Source organism: Callithrix jacchus, chromosome 10 (genome assembly GCF_049354715.1).
Source record: "Callithrix jacchus isolate 240 chromosome 10, calJac240_pri, whole genome shotgun sequence".
NCBI classification, from domain to species: Eukaryota; Metazoa; Chordata; class Mammalia; order Primates; family Cebidae; genus Callithrix; species Callithrix jacchus.
The window spans coordinates 54,652,817-54,671,304 of record NC_133511.1 but is presented as its reverse complement, the minus strand read 5'-3'; the positions used below and the strand labels follow the sequence as shown (position 1 = coordinate 54,671,304).

Here is an 18,488-nt window from a genome sequence, read left to right as displayed (position 1 = left end):
GTCAACCCATTAGTGAGGAAGGAAAAGAAGAAGAAAAAAAGAAGGGAGGTGAAGGAAAAGAAAAAGAAGGGAAGAGAGGAAATTCTTCTAAATTGTTATAATTTCAGCAATGTATAAGCAATTTCTGTAACAGTTTTTTGAAGGGAAGAATTTCTAAGAAACTCAGTCTATGGGGTTTAGAAACCGTAAGTTCTAAGCTTCCTAATTAACCTGCTTAGTTAAGTTATACTTAGAATATCAATTGAGCTTCCTCTTCCTCCTTCCCACATACCTTTTTATCCTTTATCCCTCTCTCTGCTTCCCCCTTCCCATTCTCTCTCCCTCTCACTCTTTTCCTCTCTCTCTCTCACTCTCTCTCTCTCTCTCTCTCTCTCTCACACACACACACACACACACACACACACACAATGTATTTAATTTCATTATTAGTTCAAATTAAGGTAATACAGAAGAAACTCTCTACAGAAATGGTAGAAAGAATAAAAACACACATCAAGTTAAATAAGTCAAAGAGCCGTATCATTTATTGGCTACATTCCCAAAACCATTCTTGTTGTAGATAAACCAATTCTGTCTGATCTGAACAGGTGTGGCTTCAAAATCTCAGAGAGAGTTTACTTCTGTCACTGGTACTATTAGAAACAGCAGGGAGAGGAAACAGTCCCAATCTTAAATCTCAGTGTGCAAAAATCACAATTCTAGGTGTTCCAAAATTTTATATAACATTGTCCGTCTCTACAAACTTGGATAAGGCATCTCAGTGATTATAATTTTTCTCAACATCCCTAACAAATCCACAGGTAGAAGAATTAAACAATATGCAGACATAAGTTTTACTTTACCCAACAATTCACCCAGAGCTTTAGTTTCATATTGAACCAACTCATGTAACTGGACAACATTTGGATCTGTATTAGCCCAGTGCAGCAGAGTTCAAAGATGTTCATATAAATGTTGATTCAAAACTCTTGAGAAACTCTTTACATTTGATCTCATCTTTCATATCGGATCAAAACAAAACAAAATTAAAATACCACCAAACTGCTAAATTGGTTTGGCAAACAAGTCCCAAACTAGAATCCTTTCGAACTAAGTTAACCTGGAGTACATCTAAGCTAAATTGAATTCCCAAGGTCGGATTATAATCAACTATGCTTTAGGAATTCACTAGATCTTGATCAATTCAAATAATAAAAGTTGTTGAGGAGGAAGGAAAAAAAATTGGTGTTCACCCCATTTGGGGAACTTGCCAGTCATGTTATTGGATAATGCATGTATCTGGAAAAGCGCAATAGTCATGGAAGTTGTGTTTTATCATAAAAGTAAAGATTTACACTAAAATAAATCCAAATAAGAAGTCTATTGTTTAACCAAAAGATAAATGATAAAGCTATAATTTTGTTCAGTGCAAACTAAATTACTTTGCTATCTTTCTCAACTCTGTAATTAGCTTGATAAACATTAAACCCATAAGGAAGAGCTCCACTGTACAAGTTTCTTTTTTAAAGACTGCTTAAAAGTAACCTTTAACAAGCTAAGAAAACCAGCTAAAGAAGATTCCAAATCTGCGGTAATAAATCTATTCTTATTACAAATGGTAATATAAACAACCTGATTTATGAATTTAAATGTCTATCAATAAATACTATACTCCTACTTCCTTTTACTTTAGCAAAATATTACTGAATGATGTACCAATGAAACTGTATTACAATAAACATTAGCCCCAACTGAAGAAAAACTTTACTCTCAAATGGAATATAATTTAAATTACAAGTACCAGAACCAAGAAAAGGGAGAAATATTATATAGGAACCTCATAGCCCACCTTTCTTCTTGACTGGCATTCTTGGGTCTTTTCACTGCCACAGGATTCAAGATCTCTTTTCAAGTCTCAGTTTGATCCAACTGGATTGAGGCCAAGAGCCAGGTAACTGTTGCAAAACACTTCACTGATCAGTTTTGAAATCCAGGCTGAGTCTTCTATGTCAGACAAAGAAAATAATGATGTATTTTTCCCACAACTAAACTTCATACACTGCCCAGAGTTTGCAGAAAAGTAATTTTTGAGTTTTTCAAGTTTTTCAATTTTTAGACTGTTTTTAAAAACTGGGAAAATTATTGTAAACATAAAAAACGTTACTGAAATTCCTCTTCACTCAGCAACATTTTTGGAAGTTCAATAACTAACTCAATTAAGGCACAAACCAAATTTACACAGCTGTCTCATTACTTTATACATGGTCAAATTCAAAGATGATGATAAGCATCCCCAAATCTGTAGAGAAAAATTTAACCCCCACCTCCCAAAAAATACTTTTAAAAACCTCTTTGACTCCAGTCTCTAAAAAGGTAGGTGAGTTTGAACAGCTTTCTGGGGCAGAACACACACTGAAAGGCCCCCTTCTATTTACTGATCAGAAGTTTCAGATCTCACCCTCTCAGTAACTCAGGATCCAGCCTGCTGTCACTTTCATTTTTTTCTTCTGTGCTCTCCAAGCCCCCAGGCTTGATCCTTTAATGCCCCTCTGATTCTGATCCTCCCATGTATTAACCAAGAGGATTGAAAAAAAGGAAAGCAATCCCTTGGCATGGAGACATTAAAGTGACAGTGCTACTCAATGGGCACTTGATGCAGGATGAGTTGGCGAAGGAGACTTCTTCACACTGGAGTCATTCACATTATGCCATCTCTTCGCATACAAGCAGCTCCCTATCCGGCAAGGAAAAACACTGAAACTTCAAGAGAAGCCAAACCTTCTCCCAGAGGTGTTTTCAGAGACGCCGTAGTAGTATTAGACATGTAAGCATAAGCTATGCAAACGGTCCGCGATTTCCTAAATGAGAAAGTGCAGCTGCTTGGTTTTCACATCCACCTTTTCTCTCAATCTCTCTTCAAACTACCCACCTTCCTTTTGCAGAAAAGACAGGACATTTCTCTGACACCGCTGGCCACCCCTGCCCAAGCCCCGTTCTTTTAGGGAAGAGCACTGAAATGTCCTGCACCCTTCACGCGATGAAGTGTTTCCTCAGGCAGGAGCAACAGCAGCACTAGAAATTATATAACTCTCGAATTTGGCTTTTCTAAGATATGGAGACTGGAGGGTCGGGGGTTGCCGGTCTGGGAGATACTGCTGGGCATTTAAGCGCACAAAATAGCGTCAGGCCTTGCAGTGCCCCCTACCCCAAGACACGGCTGACAAACGGGTCTTCTCGGGGGGTAGGGAGCAAATTTCTCTACGGTCTCTTTCCAAGCGGGGCTTAAGCATGGAAATGAGGGGACTACAGACTGGGGAGAGGAGTCAGACGGCTGAGAGGGGAGGAGGCTAGTCGGGGCTGCTTTGACGGCATTCGGCTGCTGGTTGGGGGTTTTGAGGAGGAGGTGCCCGAGAAGCAGAGCTTTAACACACAGGCCAGGTCAAAGGGGCGAGTTCCCTCAAGGACTGAAAGGGGCAGGCAGCTAGTTCCCAGCTAACAGAGCTGCCCTGAGGAGAGGCAGGAGCGCAGCAACATTCCAAAATTCGGGCCGCCCCATCTTACCCGCAGGACGCGGGGAGAGGCGGTAGCTAGACTGACAAATAGCAAGAGGAGGAAATACTCGGCTGGCGAGCGGGGCGGGCCCGCAGGCATCTGGACCTCTTCTAAGCAAATGAGTGGCCGTAATTTCCAGATTCCGCGCCCAATCACAGTCAGGATGGAGGGCGCGGCTTTTGACTGAGTGGGGGCCGGCCCGGGCTGCAAGCGAGACGCGTGAGCCGTAAATCAGCACCACTTCCCTCCCAGGGCGTTCTGGGTCCCCGCCCCCTTGCAAGTCACGTGAGTCATCAAAATGGCGGCGCTCGGGTATGAGGCTGGGGCTAAGTTGGATTCAGGTGTGGAGCCGGTGGGAGCTGAGGAAGCGCCCAAGGTAGGCGGAAACCCGAAGTGGTATAGTGGGGGTGATTTCTGCAGCTTCAAAGTGTTGGCAGACTCTTCTAAGATGATACATGTAAAGGAGATTTGAAACGTTAAAGAACACAGCTCCCAAGTCCATGCAAGGAGCAGTCGATTTAAGTCTCCAGTTGCTGTGGAAAGAGGCGGAGAGAACGTAGAAGACCTAAAGTCAAGTCCTCATTATCTGCAGTTTGTTTTCTCTTGTCTCCAGGTCTTTGCAAAGGCCTTTTCTTCAACTTGGAATATTTTCCTGCTTCTATCCATCCCAACTCCTGTGGCAAATTGTTCTCTTTCGGGCATTGGTTTAAATGCCACTTCCTCGGGGAAGCCTTCCCATGCTTCCTCTGGCTAGATCGTTTGCCTTTTCTTGGTTTGTTGGGTTTTTTGTTTATGTCGCTCTCTCATTCTGCGTTTAAATTGTTCTAAACCCTCACTACATTGTGGATTCCCAAGGATGGGATTACCGGGAGGCCTGGCATATACCAGGTACTCCCTAAATGATGAGCGAACATTCAATGAAATTCTAAAGTTTAGGTGAAATAATAAACCTGAAAGCACTACAAAACCGTCAAATGCTTTGCAAACTATAAACCTACATATATGCAGTCTTACTGGTATAAATGTGGTGATTAGTTGAGTGGCCTTAAAAGGGGAGGGGTGTAATGAAAGCAGTTGATCTTCGACAGTGCCTTGGAAAGCTTAAGCACTTAATAAATATTTCCTGTGTTGTTTTCAGCATTTAGTATTTGCTGTCCTGTAATCATAATCCTGGGTGTTTTCCCTATAGAGATTTTAGGGTGTAGACTAGGTAGGAGATTAGTAGAGGATGTTGCCTGAAAGTTTGTTTTGTTTTTCGTTTTTGGTGGGAGGTGGGGGACTTCAATGAATTGGATGAGAGCAAAACAAAAATTTATCTAAGGTTTATGGTTACTCATGTTATTGGCATCTGCCCTTTTAGTACAATAGATGGGTTAGGTATACAACCTCCCTTAGATGTTACTATCTCTTATACTTTACATTTGGGTGTCAGGGAGAGGCAAAAGATTAAGTCTAGTCCCTGAAAATTTGTAATCTGTAAAATATTTTACCTTTTTTCCCCCTGCCCTCTCCAGAAATGTTACAGAAAAAGATCGAGTACAGTTGTGCAATGATGCAGAGAAAGAAACTGGTCCATTATTACTCCCTGTGTAACACCATGAGAAAGTTCAAAGGAGCCCATACCTTCTGTATGTTGATGCCAGGAGCAGGAGCTGTGGATAATTAGCTGGCCCTTCTATAGTTAGGACTGGAACATACTGCTCATTCAGCAAATGAGTATTACAGTGATATTCAACGTATGTCCATTGACTACAGCATCAGAAACCCTTGGTGCTATTAAAATGGAGAGTCTAGGCCTCATTCTACTGTTACGGAATCCAGTTATCTCAGGAGGGAGTTCATGAGACTGCATTTCAAATAAATACGCCACATGATTCTTGTGCATGCTGAAGGTTGAGAACCACTGATTTATTAAGTATCTTCTGTGTTCATTATGCTTCATCCACTCTAATTCTCTTGCCTAGGACTCCTTAAATTTGAGATTTAGTATTTGCCTTTAATATAAACATTAAAATTGGGATTAGTGTAAATTTGTGAAGAGGCTGTTTGGCTAATCCAGATGAAAAAGAGTAAGAAGCAGTGAACTTAGCATCAATAGACCTTCCACTTGCTGCTGTAGTAGGTAAACATTTGCAGCCACATGTTTGGATTTAACAAATGTTATTAAGACTTCACAGAGACCGTAGAGTCTTGCCCAGAGCAAAACTTCAGAAAGGATCCTGTCTGAGAGTGCAGGGTTTGCTTTTTTGTTGTTTTGTTTTTTAACCTCTCTAGTTTCTGTTAAGATGCTACTGGCCAAATCTTCATGGTCCCTTGACATTGGCAGCTGTCTATTTATCACACTTAGGACACAAGAACCTTACAACCGAGGAGCCCAGTGCCATGGGCCTCTGCTCTGGCACATGCCCATTTCTCACAAAGGCTCTGCTTCCACCACAGATGCTAATAGGGAACGGGATATATAATTTATGTACTCCAAAGTAGTAGCCACCATCCACTGCCTGTTCCCTTTCTGGAGCAGTGCCCCTCTTTCTGATTTTCTCTCTCGCTGTTCTCCAAGGCAATCCCTGCTCTCTGCTACCTCTCCAGGAAATACAGCACTATTTCCAAAATAAGCGCAGTCTTTCATGAGAAACTGGGGATAAAGATGTCAATAAGCAGCCACTGTTTCCACTTCCCCACCTGAAGAACTAGGACAACTACAAAGGGCCTGACTACCTTCTTGGAATCAGGAGAGGAGAAAACTAAGGAAAACAGAAACAGTATCAGTATGTCATTCTTCTACACTAAATCTTAAGGCAAGCGAACCTTTCAGAACCTCAGTTTTCTCATCTGTATAGAGATAATCATCATACTACCAATTTCTTGGGTTAGTGTGTGAATCAGAAAGCCAGTATCTGTGCATTGTAGGGTGTTTAGCAAGAAAAAATATATATAACAAAAAGCCAGTGTCTAACAGATAATAAGAACTCACTAAATATTGATTGAATTATTAACATAAAGTATGTGAAAGCAGCTGACATAGTACCTGGCACACTACTAAACTATAAATGTTTTTAAATCTGAATCTATAAATTCTGTAAGGAATTATTAATATTAACATCATTAGCTATTATGGCTCTGGAATTTTCTTTTCCAGGATGTCAAGATGACAGCATATATGCATGGTCAGCCGAGTCCTTTTCTAGAAGACGCAAAACTCAGAAGACCAATGATCATAGAAATCATAGAAAAAAAATATGAATGTCTTAAAAAAGAAATGTAAGAGAAATACCCAGGCTGAAAGTCAGTCATTTTATTTGCAAGTTTTTTATATTGCCGTTGTTTCTGAGATCCAATTCTTTGTTATTTATTCTGTTATCTAAGATTCTGTTCTTTGTGTTGGTTATGAAGAACACATCTTTTAAAAAAAGAATGGGGAAAACAAGAAGAGATGAAAATAGTGGTTTGTTGGAATATTTGGGTTTGTGGATAATTTCTTTTGTTTCTTAAAAGTATCCAAAAGTATTGCTAAAACATTTATGTACTAAATATATTTTAATTAAAAGTAATTAGGAGAAAATCCTTTGGGGGGGCTTATATTTAATTGGTGAATAATTATAATCAGTTTAGGATTGATTATCTCAGTCACAGTACTTAGTACAGCAAAAGGGAATACAGATTCCGTGGTATAAATACAGTGTCACATTACCATTTTGACTTTCTTTTTTTTTTGAAATGGAGTCTCATTCTGTCACCCAGGCTGGAGTACAGTGGTGCGATCTGGGCTCACCACAATCTCCATCTCCTGGGTTCAGGTGATTTTCTTGCCTCAGCCTCCTAAGTAGCTGGGATTACAGGCATGTACTACTACTACCACACAGCTAACTTTTGTATTTTTAGTAGAGATTGTTTCACCATGTTGGCCAAACTGGCCATTTGGACTTTTAAATGAACAGAGTTCAATAATAAAATCAAAGGACAATTGATCTTAGTTTCTGGATTTAGGTATGGGTTTTGTTTTTTTTTTTTCTTTTTGAGATGGAGTCTTGCTCTGTCACCCAGACTGGAGTGCACCGCAGTCTCTGCTCACTGCAGCCTCTGCCTCCTGGGTTCAAGCGATTCTGCCTCAGCCTTCTGAGTAGCTGGGAATACAGGTGCATGCCACCACGCCTGACTAATGTTTTGTGTTTTTAGTAGAGATGGGGTTTCTCGGTGTTAGCCAGGTTGGTCTTGATCTCCTGACCTCATGATCCACTCTCCTCTGCCTCCCAAAGTGCTAGGATTACAGGCGTGAACCACCGCGCTCGGCCATAGCTATGGGTCTTAATAAGAAAACTAGATCAGATTTTTTTAGATGAAGTTTTGTAAAATCTTGGACAAATTATTTTAAATGTATCTGGACTAATGAAGAAATGGAAGGCCTAACCAAATGTAAACAGCTTTCTTTTTTTAGATGAACTTAAAGTAAATCTTTTTAGTCACAGAAAAGGTACTCTTGGATTTGGGTAGCTCATAAAATTTGACTACATTGGAACATATTTATATTTATTTGTGGCCAAAATTATTTAAAAGAGCTCTATTTTAGAACTACTCTAAATATTCTCAGAAAGAGAATCATGTCCTCTTATTAGAATATAAGTTCTCTAAGGGGTGGGGATTTTCTTTCTTTTTCTTTTGCTTTGTTTACTCTCCTATCTTAAGCACTTAGAAATACTTTTCACATAGTGAGTGCTCAAGATATATTTGATACTGAGTAAATACGCAATAACAACTTTTCAGGAAAGGCTATATCCATTAAGGTCAATGTTATTGTGAACTGAATATTTCTTTTTTTCTATTAGGATGCCATATATATATCATATGACATTGATTGGAACAGCAGCTGGTTGCACTGGAATATTCACAAACTTCACATTCAGACACACCTTCAAGGTCAAATATGATGCTTTGAAGACATATGCATCATTGGCTACAGTTCCATTTTTGTCTACTGTGGTTGCCCACAAGCTTCTTGTAATCGATGCTTTGTATTCAGGTGAATTTAAATTCACTATTGTATAATGTAGTTATGTCTAAGTAAAGTTACTGATTAACATTATACTGTTGCTACTTCTAATAATAATTCTTTACATTTCTATATTGCTAACAGTTTACAAAGTACTTAATCAAATGTAATCCCTGCAACAATCCTCCTAATCAGGTAAATAGTATTCTTTCCTCTTTATAGACAAGCAAGAAACTCAAACTGAGACATGTTCAAGTAGACTAATAAGCAACATCCTGGGAAAGGAATTGGCTGTGGCTTACAACACATCATTTCAGTATCCTGCCTCCTGCCACTTAGGTTTTGTGACATTCAGCATGTCATTTCATCTCTGAGCCTCAGTTGTCTTATCTATGAATTCAGACTAACAGTATTCACCCCACAGGATTGTTGTGAGAATTAAAAGATACTGTATGTTAAATGCCTACCACAATATCTGTCATATTACTGGCTTTCCTGCTCATAATAGTTATTTCCTGCCCCTCACCTGACTTCGTTCATTCTTCAGGTCCCTGCTTAAATATCTTTTCCCCAGGGAGACCTCTAATTCATTGCACATTAGGTGTCTGGATGTATTCTCTATACAGTTTATCTTCAAAGGATTGTGTATACTTATAATTATTTAGATATTCGTCTAATGTCTTTCTTCCCTATAAACTGGCCAGAAGGTGAGAGATCAGGTCTCTTTTAAGTACCTAGCACATTCCTGATACATAGTAAATAATAAAAATGTATTATCCTAGAATCCAGGTCTAGTCTGCTAGTTTAGTATTCTGTCATTATAAAATTGCTTCTGGCCAGGCGTGGTGGCTCATGCCTATAATCCCAACACTTTGGGAGGCCAAGGGAGGCCAAGGTGAGCAGATCAGTTTAGGCCAGGAGTTCAAGAGCAGCCTGGCCAACACAATCTCTACTAAAAATAGAAAAGCAGCTGACGTGCTGGTGCTTGCCTATAATCCCAGCTGCTTGGGAGGCTGAAGCATGAGAATTGCTTGGAGGCAGAGGTTGCAATGAGCCAAGATCACACCACTGCACTCTAGCCTGGGCAGCAGAGTGAGACTCTGTCTCCAAAAAATAAAATAAAATTGCTTCTACAACAATCACATATATTAGAGGTAATTCTCTATATGATAAAGTATATAATAAAAAGTGTTTTTAAAATGTGCTGCATTTAGTCTGTTATATGCCAGAGTTTGAATTTCTGATATTCTTTCTGTGGTTTACTTGTGGTTGAGGACAGTGCAGATAACTACTCTGTGAGGTACAACACTATCTTAATAGCCCTTGAGTTTTAAAGGGAAACCAAATTTACTTTTGTTTTCCAGATAATATAAGCAAGGAAAACTGTGTTTTTAGAAGTTCACTGATTGGCATGGTATGTGGTGTTTTACAACCTAATTCTTCGGCTTTTCTTAAAAATGGACGTCTGGCAACCAAGTAAGTTGCTCCTTTTTCTTCTTTTTTTTTTTTAAGGTTAATAAACTCTGTTTATTCTTTATGTCTATGATATATTTGAACCAAAATGTGGTAGTTTGGTATTTCAAATAGCTAACTTTTAACTTTTTGCTCTCTACATTACAGACCTAGAAAAGCAATGATCAGTTTTGGAGAAGTCAACAGACTATTAATAGCATTCATATCCAGGAGAAGTGATTAACTCTTTTTTCTTTTTAGGTATCATACCATTCCACTGCCACCAAAAGGAAGAGTTTTACTCCACTGGATGCAGCTTTGTCAGACCCAAGTTAAATTAATGGCAATTCCTCTAGTCTTTCATATTGCGTTTGGAGTAATTAATGGTCTACACTATTATACAGTATTTGAAAGCACACTTCAGAAAACTGTACCTGAAGAGTAACCAAAAAAATGAATGGTTTCTAACTTAGCAGAGTGAATTTTTTGTGAAGTGGACTCGGGCATTGATGAAATTGTTAAAAGTAACTCTGAACAATTTGTTTCTGTGCCTTTTGCCTGGCATATAGCAAATACTCAATACATATTCAATATGCAATCAATAAATAAAAATTTCATCTTACATGTAAGATTTAAGTTTTATCTCTCCTCATGGTACGTCCATTTTGCCTGGTATATAACAGATAATAAATATTAAGTATTTCAATAAATGTAAACAATAAAAGTTTCATCTTTCCTCTGTGGAAATGGGTTTGGGATTCAAGGTCTAATCTGTGCAGGTATATATTTATTCATTCATCAAACATTTATTGAGCTATTTCTCAGGCACTATGTTAAGTATCATTCCAGCGGGCGCAGTGGCTCACATCTGTAATTTGGGAGGCCAAGACGGGCGGATCACCTGAGGTCAGGAGTTTGAGACCAGCCTGGCCAATATGGTGAAACCTCATCTCTACTAAAAGTACAAAAAAAAAAAAAAGCTAGACATGGTGGTGTGTGCCTATAATCCCATCTACTTGGGAGGCTGAGGCAGGAGAATCACTTGAACACAGGAGACAGAAGTTGCAGTGATCCAAGATCACACCATTACACTCCAGCCTGGGTGACAGAGCAGAAACTCAATCTCAAAAGAAATAACTTTTTTCCCTAGAAAGAACACAATTGAAGAGGAATAAGAAGTGTGAGCACATAATGTGATAGGATTTGAGAGAGATACACATAATTCTGTAAGGGCACTGAGGGTATGGATGTTAACTAGGCAGAAGGGGAAGCTGTGGTGGAAAAAAGTAACAATTGAGCTAAATTTCAAAGGAGAAATTGGAAGTTCTTAAGAAAGGAAGGTATGGGAATAACAGCCCATTTCTCTACACTACCTTCTCGCTTGCAAATTGTCTTCAGTATGTAGTTTAAAGGACTTGTTTTTAACCTTCAATTCTAGTTTTTGAGAAAGAATATTTATTGAGTTCCTATATGCCACGCATTGAGATAGGCACCAAGGGTACAAAGATTCAGTGCTTGCCGCTAAAGAAGCTTAAAGTTTACAGTATTTTTTTTGTTTGTTTTAGATGGAGTCTCACTCTGTAGCCCAGGCTGGAGTGCAGTGGCACAATCTTGGCTCACTGCAACCTCTGCTTCCCGGGTCCTGGTTTAAGCGATTCTCCTGCCTCAGCCTCCCAAGTAGCTGGGATTACAGGCACACGCCACCATGCACAGCTAATTTTTGAAATTTTAGTAGAGATGGGGTTTTGTCATTTTGGCCAGGCTGGTCTTGACCTCCTGACCTTGTGATCCACTCACCACAGCCTCCAAAAGTGTTGGATTACAGGTGTGAGCCACTATGCCTGGCAACATGTTTGTTTAGAGTTTCCTAAGGCATCCTTGAGCTGCCCATTTATCTTAGTTCAGAAAATGAACACGGACAAGAAGAATTACAGAATGGAACTGTACATCTCATTCTCCATATCCTAACCATATTCATTTAGAGATTAAAAACATGGTAACCTTGGAAATACAGGAAGGTTGACTTAAATTCACCTCTCCTACCACCAGAAAGTGGAATAAATTTGTACCTTACTCCATGACTTCAGATTGTTCTGTAACAAAAAAAAGCTGGCAAATTCCTTCAGCTTTGAAATGCACTAATTGCCACAGTGACTATAAGAGGCCTGAAAGGAGAAATTAGGGAAACCTTGGCCTGCTGGGCTTGAGCCCAAAGGTGAAGCCAGGTGAAACAGTGAAAAAAAGCAACAAGTGCAGAGTTGTGAAGGTCAGCTTGCAGCTCTATTCAAGATTGAAATCCTGGCCTCATTACTTATTAACAAGATAATCTTGAATAAGCTATTTCACGTCTCTGCACTTAAGTCTCCTTATCTATCAAATGAGGAATAAAAACTGTACTCAATCTCAAAGTGTTATATTAAATGAGTTAATATATGTAAATCAAAACAGGACCCAACTCATACAAAATCTAAATGTATTAGCTGCTATCTTAGTCCACTTGGGCTAATGTAACAAAATAGCATGGACTGGTGACTTATAAACAACAGAAATTTATTTCTCATAGTTGTGGAAGCTAGGATTTGGTGTCTGAGAGCCTGCTTTCTTGTTCATAGATAATGCTTTCTTGTGTCCTCACATGATGGAAGGGGCAAGAGCGCTCTCCGGATCCTCTTTAATAAGTGTAAAAACCTCATTCATGGGGGCTCTGCCCTCATGACCTAACCACTTCCCAAAGGCCTCACCACATAATACCATCACCTTGGGGTTAGTATTTCAAAATACAAATTCAGGAGGCACAAACATTTAGACCATAGCAGCTGTCATTATTGTTACTATTGCTGCATGTCAAGTATCACGGTCCTTTTCCTAGTCTGTAGTTATCAGTCTAGTCTAGCACTTCGGTAGAAAAATTAGAAATGTCCACTAAAGAGAAGCCACAAGATATCTTTCATTTGAATAAATACATATTCACTTATTCAGCTAATGTTGATTAAACACATTGTATGAAAGATATTTAATACTACATATTGAGCAAGCTATGTAAACTTTCTGTGTTTTCTCTTAAAACATATTAACTGCTTTATAGTGTGGTTATAAAAAGTAAAGTACATAGAACCATACCATACCACACCTGGCATGTAGAAGTTGCTCAGTAAATGTATTTACATCATCTGTTTTCCCTGATAGGTGTATAATAATAACTAAGATATGGTCCCTCTTATAAGAACTTACCTTCACTCTGTTTTTTTTTGTGTGTGTGTGTGTGTGTTTTTAAGGATACTGATGTGTGTTTTTTAATTAAATTAAATTTTCTATCTTCATGAGTTAAAAATTTAAAGCCAGAGAGTAATATGCTAATAAGAAAAATTTAAGGTAAAGTATAGTAGTATTTTCAAGTTATAACACTTTGTTTTTAATGACAAATTAACAAATACAATATGAATGAATTAATGTATTATATACACACATAATGTATGCAAATAGTATTGCGTGTGGGTATATATATTTATATATGCATAAGGTATCATGTTTGCCAGTGCATTTGTTATGCACAAATTATGTATCCATTTATTTTCTGATTTTTTTTTTTTTTTTGTAAGAATTTCAGGACACCAACAGCAAAGCATTAAACCAAGTTCAGGGACCTTCTAAGCACAGAGCTCCAAGCAACTGCACAGAAAGCATGTACACAAAAAGAGCTGTGGCTGTAGTCCAGGATATTTCTTTCTTTCTTTTTTTTTTTTTTTTTTTTTAGAAAGAAAAAGAGAGAGAACAGGAATGTAGCTTTATTCTAAAAATGGGTATTAATAATGGCTGATCAATATTCTGTGTATTTAAGATGGAGAATGGAGAATGTATATTTTGTGTATTTAAAATGGAGAGCTCTATAAATATTTATTGAGTTTACTTGTTCGTATCTGAGATCAAGTCCTGGATATCCTTATTAATTTTCTGTTTCGTTGAGTCTAAATCTCTTTATGGGTCTTATGTATCGAGTGTTAGGATCATTAGCTCTTATTGTTGCATTGATCCTTTTATCACTATATCTTTGTTGCTTTGGAATCTATTTTATCACATGCGAGAATTGCAACTCCTACTTTTTATTTATTTATTTATTTTTGCTCTCCATTCGGTTGGTAAATCTTTCTCCATCCCTTTGTTTTGAGTCTTTGTGTATCCTTGGATGTGAAATGGGTCTGGATGTAGCATACCATTAGGTTTTAGATGTATCTTTTGATTGGGGGATTTAGTCGACTTAAATTTAGGGTTACTGCCATTTGATGTTAACTGGCTATTTTATCCATTCGTTGATGTGAATTCTTCTTTATGTTGATGCTCTTTACTTCTTAGTATATTTTTAGAAAGGCTAATACTGGTGTTCCTTTCTATGTATAATGCTTCTTTCAGAAGCCCTTGTAAAGCAGGCCTGGTGGTAATAAAATCTCTGAGTACTTGCTTGTTCATAAAAGATTTTATTCTTCCTTCAATTGTGAGGCTTAGTTTGGCTGGATATAAAATTCTGGGCTGAAAGTTCTGTTCTTTAAGGATGTTGAATATCAGCCCCCACTCTCTTCTGGCTTGTAGAGTTTCTGCTGAGAGATCTGCTGTAAGTCTAATAGGCTTCCCTTTGTGGGTAACCTGACCTTTCTCTCTGGCTGCCCTTAGTATTTTCTCCTTCGTTTCAACCCTGGTGAATCTAATGATTATGTGCGTTGGGGTTGCTCTTCTTGAGGAATATCTTTGTGGTGTTCTCTGTATTACCTGGGGTTGAATATTGTCCTGCTTTGCTAGATTGGGAAAGTTTTCCTGAATAATACCCTGAAGAATATTTTCCAACTTGGATTCATTCTCTTCGTCATATTCAGGTACACCTATCAAACGTAAATTAGGTCTTTTCACTTAGTCCCATATTTCTTGGAGACTTTGCTCATTCCTTTTTATCCTTTTTTCTCTATTCTTGTCTTCTCGTTTTATTTCATTAAGTAGGTCTTTGATCTCTGCTATTCTGTCTTCTGCTTGATCAATTTGGCTATTCAAACTTGTGCATATTTCACTAAGTTTTTGTGTTGTGTTTTTCAACTCCATTAGTTCATTTATATTCCTCTCTATATTTTCTATTCTTGTTAGCATTTCATCAAACCTTTTTTCAAAGTTCTTAGTTTCTTTACATTGGGTTAGAACAAGTTCTTTTAACTCCCAGAAGTTTCTTATCCTCCACCTTCTGAAGCCTACTTCTGTTAATGGCACACAGTCCTTTTCCATCAGGGCTTGTTCTGTTGCTGATGAGGAACTGTAATCCCCTGTAGAGGGAGAGGGGTTCTGATTGTGGGTATTCTCAGCCTTTTTAGGCTGGTTTCTTCCCTTTGTTATAAATTTATCCATCTGTGGTCTTTACAATTACTGCCTTTCTAGTTGGGTTTCTGAGTGGACGTCCAGTTTATTGATGCCCAGAGCCGGAATCTGAGCAACCCGCTGCGCCAGCCATAACAGCAGTGTTAAGACTGATGGTGCTCTTCTGCCCGGGAATCTCCTTCCCGTTTACTCTGCACAAAGAGCTGCCGCACCGATGCGCCAGCAAAACCGCTGCGCCGGCCACAAGAGTCGCGCTGGTGACCCGTGGGGCTCCTCCACTGGGAATCTTCTGGTCCACGAGCGACAAAAATTCATCTGAAAGTGTGGCATCCTCTCATTCTCTGCGCTTTCACTGGGAGCTACAATCCCGAGCTGTTAGCGATCAGCCATCTTGGATCACTTACCTTCACGCTGACCTCTTCATTTCCCCTGACTCCCTTCACCATGTGATTTCCCTGTGATTTTGTGTTGTTACTACATTGCACTGCATTGCTTGGGTTGTATTGTGTACTGATTTTCTCTCTGCTTTTGTACAATTGTCTTATCTTGCATTAACTACTCAGTTTTTGAATTTTTCAAGTTTAAGCAGTAACCTAACAATGAAAAAATAGTATTTTACACATGTGGTTGAATTTCATAGAATTTGTTCACCCACCTTCCTCAGCTTCATTAAAAAAAAATTCTTACAAAGACATAGAACTCATACTCCCCTAGCTTTATCATTCTAAAAGACAGGCAAACTAACATTAATAAACATGAATAATTGAATCTTGGTAGCCCTAAACCCCACCAGCTTCACTATAGGAACAAAGAAATCCACCCCAAAGTCTCCCCAAGATTACACATTGCAGAAGAAAAGATCAGTGAACCTAAAGACAAAGCAAACTACAAAACTACTACAAGAAAGCTTGGGGGAAATTCTTCAGGACATTGGATTTGGCAACGATTTCTTGGATATGACATCAAAAGCACATGTAGCAAAATCAAAAACAAGCAAATTGTGACTACATCACACTGAAAAACTTGTGTGTATCAAAATAAACAAAAGCATGAAAAGGCAACCTAAAGAATGGAAGAAAATAATTGCAAATCATACATCTGAAAAGCGGTTACTATTCAGAATATATAAGGAACTTCCACAACTCAACAACAACAAAAACCAACAACTCTAAAAATAAGCAAAAGACTTCAATAAACATTTATCAATAAAAAGGTATATAAATGGCCACTAAGCATATAAAAAGACACCAACATCACTAACCATTAGGGAAATGCAAATCAAAACCACAGTGAGATATCACCTCACACTCATCAGAATGAGTATACTTCTAGGTATATATCCAAAAGAATTCCAAGCAAGATCTTAAAGAGATCTTTGCACATTATTCACAATAGCCAACAGGTGGAAGCAACTCAAATGTCTGTCAACAGATTAATAGATAAAGAAAATGTGGTATAATACACAGAATGAAATACGCAGCATTAGGGAGGAAATCTTTCCACATGCTACAACATAGATGAACCTTGAGGACATTACACAAAATGAAATAAGCAAAATAAGCAGTCACAGAAGGACAAATACTGTGTCATGCCACTCATATGAGGTATCTGAAGTAGTCAAAGTTACAGAAACAAAGTAGAAGGTTACCAAGGGCTAGGGGATATGGGGAGGAGGAATTAGTATTTAGTCGGTATAGACTTTCAGGGTTGTAAGATGAAAAAGTTCTAGAGATCTGTTGCATAACAATGTAAGTATAATTAACACTACTGAACTACATACTTAAAAATGTTTAAAATGGTAAACACAATGTTATATGCTTTTATACAACAACAACAACAAAATCCTGCAACCAAATACTGTTTTAGACTTACACAATGTGAAATAATTAATCACCAGAAGGCCTGCATTCTAAAAAATCTTAAAGGAAGAAGTACTTCAAATAGAATGAAAATGATATCAGATGGAAATCTAGAAAAATGAAGAACACTAGAAATGGCAAATATGTAGGTAAACATAAATTTCCTTATTTTAAAAAATTCTTTCAAAGACAAATGACTATATATTATGTGGTTTATAACATGTAGAAGTAAATGTATGACAACAGTAACTCCAAGACTAGGAGGGAAGACGTGAAGTTATAAAATTCTAATACTACACATTAAGTGACATATTACTTGAAAGTAGATCATGATAAAGATATTGTTGTGGGTTGAATTGTGCCCCCTCAAAACATATGTGTAAGTCCTAAGCTTGGTACCTGTGAATATGTCCTTATTTGGAAATAGGGTGTTTGCAAATGTAATCAAGTTAAGATGTAGTATATTGGATTAGGATGAACTTTATCCAGTGACTGATGTCTTTATAATACCAGGTAAATTTGAGCACACAAACACAACACAGAGGGAAAATGGCCACATAAAGCCACAAAGACATAAGGGGAAACACCATGTGAATACAGAAGCAAAGACTGGAATGACATATCTATAAGCCAAGAGACACCAGGGATTGCAGACAACCACCAGATGCTAGAGAGAAGGCTTGAACAGATTCTCCTTCAGGGCCTTCAATAGAAACCAACCTTGCCAATACATTAATTACAGATTTATAGCCTCCAGAACAGTGAGAGAATAAATTTGTTGTTTGAAGCCACAGTTTGTGGTACTTTCTAAAGATAGCCTTAGGAAACTTCATGTGTGCTATATGTGCTAAAGCAATCATTACAGTTTTTTAAAAGAATTATAACTAGTAGGAAGCCAAAGGAGATGAAATGGAAAAAAATTCAGTTAGTCCAAAAAAAGGCAGAAGGAAATGTATAACAGAGGACAAACAGGAAGCTGATCGATTTAAACTCTAGAATATAAAAATTATATTAAACATAAATGGTCTAAACGACCCCCCCATGAAATGTCAGAAATTGCCTATTTAGACAAAAAACAAAATCCAGCTATATATTGCCTAAAAGAAATCTGCATTAAATCTAAAGACTCAAATAGGTTAAAAGGATAGAGAAAGCTGTGTTGTGTTAACACTAATGAAAAGAAAGTTACTGGAGTGGCTACAGTGATATCAAACAGGCCAGGCACAGTGGCTCATGCCTATAATCCCAGAACTTTAGGAGGCCAAGGCAGGAGGACTGCTTGATCCCAAGAGTTCAAGACTAACCTA

The 18,488-nt window shown here is 38.1% G+C and overlaps 2 protein-coding genes across 19 annotated transcripts in view; one reads left to right on the top strand and one right to left on the bottom strand.

Annotated features, from left to right (window-relative positions):
• DLG2 (discs large MAGUK scaffold protein 2) overlaps positions 1-18,488 on the bottom strand; it is a 2,299,762-nt gene that overhangs the window by 2,234,324 nt on the left and 46,950 nt on the right. For 13 of the 15 annotated variants that reach the window (XM_078340083.1, XM_078340084.1, XM_054241373.2 and 10 more), the window contains one exon: positions 1,829-18,488. This exon is cut by the window's right edge. In XM_078340083.1, the coding sequence (XP_078196209.1) occupies positions 1,829-1,847 (19 nt within the window). In that variant the 5' untranslated portion in view covers positions 1,848-18,488. The remainder of the gene's footprint in view (positions 1-1,828) is intronic. The other 2 variants (XM_035264060.3, XM_078340082.1) reach the window with 2 other exon arrangements.
• Positions 3,817-16,014, top strand: TMEM126B (transmembrane protein 126B). Of its 4 annotated transcripts, none has more exons than XM_054241399.2 (5): positions 3,817-3,907; positions 6,671-6,792; positions 8,355-8,548; positions 9,883-9,994; positions 11,536-16,014. In XM_054241399.2, exons 1-5 carry the CDS (start codon positions 3,830-3,832, stop codon positions 11,552-11,554), a joined length of 525 nt encoding a protein of 174 aa, XP_054097374.1. In that variant the 5' UTR covers positions 3,817-3,829; the 3' UTR covers positions 11,555-16,014. The 4 variants fall into 4 exon arrangements, with proteins under 4 accessions (XP_054097374.1, XP_002754778.1, XP_035119998.1 ...); XM_002754732.7 differs by lacking the exon at positions 11,536-16,014 and adding an exon at positions 10,232-10,694; XM_035264107.3 differs by lacking the exons at positions 6,671-6,792; positions 11,536-16,014 and adding an exon at positions 10,232-10,694 and having other exon boundaries at positions 8,355-8,445.

Bases quoted from the DNA above. Each gene is read 5' to 3' on its own strand.
- TMEM126B (XM_002754732.7), top strand. From the start codon at position 3,830: ATGGCGGCGCTCGGGTATGAGGCTGGGGCTAAGTTGGATTCAGGTGTG. The intron at 6,793-8,354 runs GTAAGAGAAATA...TTTTTCTATTAG, and splicing joins GAATGTCTTAAAAAAGAAAT to GATGCCATATATATATCATA. The intron at 9,995-10,231 runs GTAAGTTGCTCC...TTTTCTTTTTAG, and splicing joins AATGGACGTCTGGCAACCAA to GTATCATACCATTCCACTGC.